Below are 6,156 nucleotides of genomic sequence, written 5' to 3'. Positions count from 1 at the left end.
GAATGGTTGTCATGGTAGTACAGAACAGGGATGAATGGTTGTCATGGTAGCAAGATTCTCTATCCTCAACAGGATGTAACACCACATAAGTTATATATTAAGTACTTAAACCTCATTGGAAAACAAAGCTATTATAATTTAACTAATTTTGTGGAATATTTGCTATCAGTCACATGAACTTGGTAATAAAGAAAATAGGTAAGTAATTCACTTTACTTTGTATTGGTTGCTTTGGCAAGTTAGCTTTAATGCTCTGTGAAGTGGAGATTAGCCTGGCATAAAGTCAATGTAATGTAACTGCTGTATTGAATAATCTCCTTGGTGAATTTTTGTATAACTGTTTAAGCATTATCTGCGCAGTAAGTTGAAATGTTTCATCATGAATTTGCTTAAGCATTATCTATACAGTAATTTGAAATGTTGCATCATAAATCATATTCCACAATTCTATACTAATTGTTGTTTAACATGTAAATTTTTTTGTATTTACATATTATTTTTAAATATGTAGAATTTTTCATGTATGAATAGGAAAACTTAATTTGTAGAATAATTATTATCATTCCTATTATTAAATGAATTATTGTCATTCCCTGGCTTAGTTCATTACTGTATGCCTTCTGAATTCGATGAATTAGGATCTTAACTTTCTTTTACCCCATGTTAAAAATACTTTAACTGCTCTGATTATGTAAGTAATAAGGTGTTTAAGCTAATTTTTACTTCTTATTTCTTATGATATTGTCTATATCAAAAGGCTATTAGACATTATTGAAGTGACTTAAAGTTATCGTACTTCTCACTGAAGAATACGTCCATTTTATAAAATTAGCAGTGATGGATAAGATCTAAACTGGGTAAAAGGCCCATCAAACAGGATTCAATGGTAAATTTCATTGTAGTTTAGGTTGTTGATGTAAAATACCATTATATATTGATTTTAATTTTTAGGGATGGTATATCGTTACTTATGCCCTCGGGATTTATCATTTAAACCTTTTCATCGCATTCCTTACACCTAAGATGGATCCTGCCGTCTCCCTTATGGAAGGTATAGTTGCTTTTTATTATATTTACAAATGTGAATATCAATATCTTAAACTGTTGTATCGAATAATTATTTATTTTTTTTCAGAGGATGGTGGACCTGAACTACCTACAAGAGCTAATGAAGAGTTTCGACCATTTGTCCGCCGGTTACCAGAGTTCAAATTTTGGTATTCGGTTACAAAATCAACACTCATAGCATTTATCTGCACATTTTTTGAATTCTTCAATATTCCAGTTTTCTGGCCAATATTGGTTATGTATTTTATCACACTCTTCTGCCTTACGATGAAGAAACAGATCAAGGTATAACTTTTTTATAATTAAAATGCCCCTATTATTATTATTTTTATAATTTAAAGTAAAATATTATTATAATGCTCCTCTTTATAACACTCTTTATTCGATATAAAGATCCGATTTCCACTATGTTTTGCAGTGAATTTCATTTTGTTTAATATTTTTAACATTTATACCATTCTGTTTTTATAAAAATGAGTTAGATTGACTTAATTTAAACTTTAGTTTTGAATCTAGTAGCAGTAGGAAATGATTCCACTACCCAAATTCTAGTTCATGCTTCCATGAATTGAATGCTTTGTAACCAACCAAAGAATGGATTACATTTATTTCCATTTTATTTGGAAGTTTCTCATAGGTTTGCAAAATTTATTCTTTGAATATTTAAAAAAAAAATACCCTATTCTATGTTCCCCTATTAAAACATGTCCCTAATATATTTTTTAATATCAGGGGGACGTAAAGTGTTTTTTGACTGGACTATATATTATATCAGTTATTGAGATTAGAATTTAAAATGAAAATTGTTTAATATACAATCTGTGCCCTGTTTCATAATGAAGGATGATTGTAGTACTTCATAAGTACAAGCATGCAAATACTTTTTTTTTTTTATAATAGAGACGACTATCAGTTGTACCTATTAATTAGTTGAATTGGTTACTTGAACTGGTCATAACTAAAAAAAAAATTAAAATATGTACCGCTACAACCCATGAAGAGTCAGGGGTTCAGTACTTTGTAAAGAATTACTTTCAAAACGATAACTAACGGTACTATGGTCATAACTAAGAAGGGTTTATTATTAAATTTGTCACCCGATTAATTTGAGTAACAGAGACAAAACGAAAATAACGCAGAATTTTAAATTAGTATCTGCCCTTAATTACAATAGAAAGATATACATCCTTCATAAAAATGTGTATATTATTATAACTTTCTATTATCACTTGTTATTTTTATGGGTGAGGATCTAATTTTCCCCTCAGTAGCTGTTTTGATTCCAAGTTCTATTAAACAATATGCAAAAACATTTTGATAGTAATTAATTTTTTCTATGATTTGATTTAATTATCAAAAATGCTAGAATAACACGTTTTGTTGTGTATTCTATTTTATTTTTTCAAACGATTTGCATATTTTTTATTTTTCATGTTCTTAACATTTCTCCTTTGGGTGCCAAAATGTTAAAACTAATCATTCATTTATATTTTTCAATATTATATTTTTAAGAATTCTTTACTATTGGACAATCAATAATGTAGATTTAATTACTTTTATTTATTGAAGTGGCACTTCTTTGAGCATTTTAGAGCAATTGGCCTGGATTACGCTATCCCTTCTACTTCATGTACCTGGATGGCTTCCTCTTCTTTCATTGTTACTTTCATATAATAAATACTTAGGCACAGTCCACCAAATTTTTTTATAAGTTTTTCATAATTTCCCCGTTATAGCATTTTTCTGTGAACCCTAGGAGAGCATTTTAATGAAGTTGTATTTTTATTATATATTTATATGCTAAAATAATATCATAAGAAAAATTCTATTAATTTTGTTTTTCTTTCAGCATATGATCAAATATCGCTACCTACCATTCACGCACGGGAAGCCAAAGTATTCTGGACTCAACGATACTGGCAAGGTGATTACCACTAAGTGACAGGTGATTACCACCACGAACCCTTTAAACGCGCTGCCTCTGCTGACTGTAACCTTATCCGATTCCTTCCTATTGTCTTGACATTTTTTGCTGTTATTAGTAAAAGAGAGGTCAAATTATTATACATATATCCCTCCCTTATTATTTTGGAGTTTCATCATTAACGTTCAACCATCAAATAATGTATTAGTGATATTATAGCGTTTTATGTTGTATGTTTGTATTTAATTTTGCAATAGCGGGATCTAATTGGGATGTCTTGGTGCAAATTATGAGGCATTATATTCCCCATGAGTTATTTGACTCTTATAACCATTATGAATGACTTTCCAATTGTATATATGTACTACTAGAGGTCATTGAAAATTACTAAAAACCATTATGAATGACTTTCCAATTGTATATATGTACTACTAGAGGTCATTGAAAATTACTAAAAACCATTATGGATGACTTTCCAATTGTATATATGTACTACTAGAGGTCATTGAAAATGACTAAAAAATGAAAGGGGTGCTAGATGCCTTTATGAACTGTTATTAATTTGCATAACTGCTTATTTTAGTTACCAAGTCTTTGTAGATAACTGTTTATCATGTACAGTTAGTTATCTTAGTCTTGATTAGGCTAAAGCTGTAAATAATGTTTATTTACTGATTATAAAACTAAAATTATTATTGTGATGTATGATGGTTGCCTTTCTATTACACTTGAAAATATTTTTTTGTTTAATTTCCTTCATATTAATATTTTTTTCCGATTATATGAATTCTCTAGTCGTAACTAGTACAATTTCTGAAAGTTAATCGAATCCACATTATTTTGTAGTGTATTTTGATAAGCTAAGTATAATGAATTATTAAAGAATTGCTATTCTGGCCCCATTGTACACTTATTTTTAATTGGCTTAATTTTTTTTTAAACCCTCCAGTGCATAAATTTGCATTTGCTTCTAGTGCTCTTAGAAATCTGTGCGGTATTACCTACTGTTTTCATAACTATATGGTCTAAAATTAATTCGTAATTTTTTTTTTTAATGTTTTGGGAGTGAGGAAGCAGTATCATATTATTAGAGTTAATTTTTGTTTTCATCATAATAAATTTAATTATGAAAATTTATTAGTAACTCATTTGTTTTAAAAATATTTTTTTAAGTAATTCTTCAAATGCATTTATAATAAGTTTTTTTTTTTTTGTTAATTGCTTTGATTGAAGTGCTTCTATGGTATTATAAATAAGTACAAGTGCGAATTATATTTATAGTTTGTATTCATTATGTAAGTATGGAGGATTTCAACTAAACCCTTTTTCATTTTCACTAAAAACTTACTTCTGATGATTGCTCAGACATGAGCATGCTTCTAAAATAATTTTTAATTAATTCAACTTTACATTGCTTAATAATGTTTTTTAATTAAACCCGTTAAGTGCACAAGTTAATTATATGCCCTTCAAATATTTTCCCTATCATTAATTTTTTATATTTTAGAAATTCTCAATTATATGTTAAGTACTTTTTCGAACTTGATCGTTATTTTAATAAAATCTTGTTTTGTTTTTTTTTGGACCATTAATATTACATATTATCAGAGTTGGGCAAAATTGGCTATAGTTGAAACTAATAGCTAGAGTTGTCATGGATACGATATTTATTTATCAATGGTTCATTCATGAATAAGGTTCGTATCCATGGCAACTTTATCTATTAGTTTGAACTATTATTAATTTTTGCCAATCTCTGCATATTATAAGATTTGTGATAAGTTAAATATGTATTTGGTCTTTAAAATTATATACATGTTTGTTTTTCACAAAATAAAAAAAATTATGATGAATACTTGCAACGTTCATGGGAAATCTCAGCTTTAAATTCATTTATTTAAATGTTCTGTGGATGATATTAATGAGTCATATTGTTTCTTAGCCATTCAGTCGGAAAATACAATCATTTAACTAATAAAAAAATGGAATTAATGTAAGGCTGGACTTTTCTGATAGGTTGCCTTACTGGAGGGTTAAAGGTGATAAACAACTAACTAAAGAAAAAAGAAAAAATCAACCAAAAAAAAAATATTTATTTGCTGACAAATATATTAACATTTGATTCTCTCAAACATTTTTACGTAGTAGTATTTATTAATATGGATCATTTGTTATATTTTGTAAAACATGTTTTTAAATTTTGTAATTGTCACCTCAAATATTTCAGCTTAATTCTCATTTTAATTTTTTTTTCTTTATATAGATCATTGCTCAATAAATAATGTTTACAAAAAATGCATGTTATTTTTCCAAATTTCCAATATCTAATTTATTGGTATTTTCGTTCAGAAGAGTGGTATTTTATTTATTTTTTTATATTTTTACATTATACCTATTGATTTATTGATTTGAACTACATACTTAATTGAATTTAAAGGTTTGTCGAGGCTACCTTCCTGAATCTTTATCTCTTCCATGGGCATTATATTTTGTAGCCTTACTTTCGTTTGACCACCAAATCTGGGTATTTAGGTTTTCTATAAATATTTTTGGGTTTCGATCATAGCTCATTCTACATTATTGTTGCTTCATAGGTATGATCTTTAATTTTCCTGTTAGCTTCATTTCTGATTTTTTTTTATTGTTTTATAGTTACAGTGCTTTTCTGATACTTTGTTGTCTGACAAACTTATTCAGCTTAATTCTTTCTTATGAAGAACTCCGTGTTACAGGGCAGGTGTTCAGACAGTTATGAAAAACCTTCTTAACCTCTCTTTATTGTACCATTATTGCAGATCGTAGTCCAAAGTAGGAGAATTTGTCTATTACATCAAACTCCATTGTTATATTCAAGGAGACACATATTTTTTTTTTTTTTTTAACAACTCGTAGTAGTAACTTTATTAATAATATATTTATTTTACAAATCTGAACAGGTCTATACAAGATATAGTTATGCATTACACTCCGACAGTAGTGGGTCATATTACAATCGGGTCAATGGAACTATAGCTCATTAAACTATGAGTTATTATTTTCTTATTAAAAATAGAAAATAGAGATCTTTGTTATTAAAATTAATATTTAGTGGACAGTTAATGGTATATTTATAACATTGATTAAATTTACTATAGATTATACCGTTAATTTGATTTAAATATATA

The 6,156-nt window shown here is 27.7% G+C and overlaps 1 protein-coding gene across 5 annotated transcripts in view; it reads left to right on the top strand.

The window, feature by feature from the left end:
* Nucleotides 1-6,156, top strand: part of LOC106680203 (protein RER1) — a 20,497-nt gene that overhangs the window by 2,745 nt on the left and 11,596 nt on the right. For 3 of the 5 annotated variants that reach the window (XM_014419854.3, XM_014419773.3, XM_014419925.3), the window contains exons 4-6: nucleotides 952-1,051; nucleotides 1,136-1,353; nucleotides 2,918-2,992. In XM_014419854.3, coding sequence (XP_014275340.1) covers nucleotides 952-1,051; nucleotides 1,136-1,353; nucleotides 2,918-2,992 — 393 coding nt within the window. Of the gene's footprint in view, nucleotides 1-951; nucleotides 1,052-1,135; nucleotides 1,354-2,917; nucleotides 3,014-6,156 lie in introns of all 5 variants that reach the window. The other 2 variants (XR_001343110.3, XM_014420012.3) reach the window with 1 other exon arrangement.

This window comes from Halyomorpha halys, unplaced genomic scaffold (assembly GCF_000696795.3).
Source record: "Halyomorpha halys isolate HHAL.00 unplaced genomic scaffold, Hhal_1.1 Scaffold2.1, whole genome shotgun sequence".
Taxonomy (NCBI): domain Eukaryota; kingdom Metazoa; phylum Arthropoda; class Insecta; order Hemiptera; family Pentatomidae; genus Halyomorpha; species Halyomorpha halys.
This window is presented reverse-complemented; position numbering and strand designations above follow the sequence as displayed.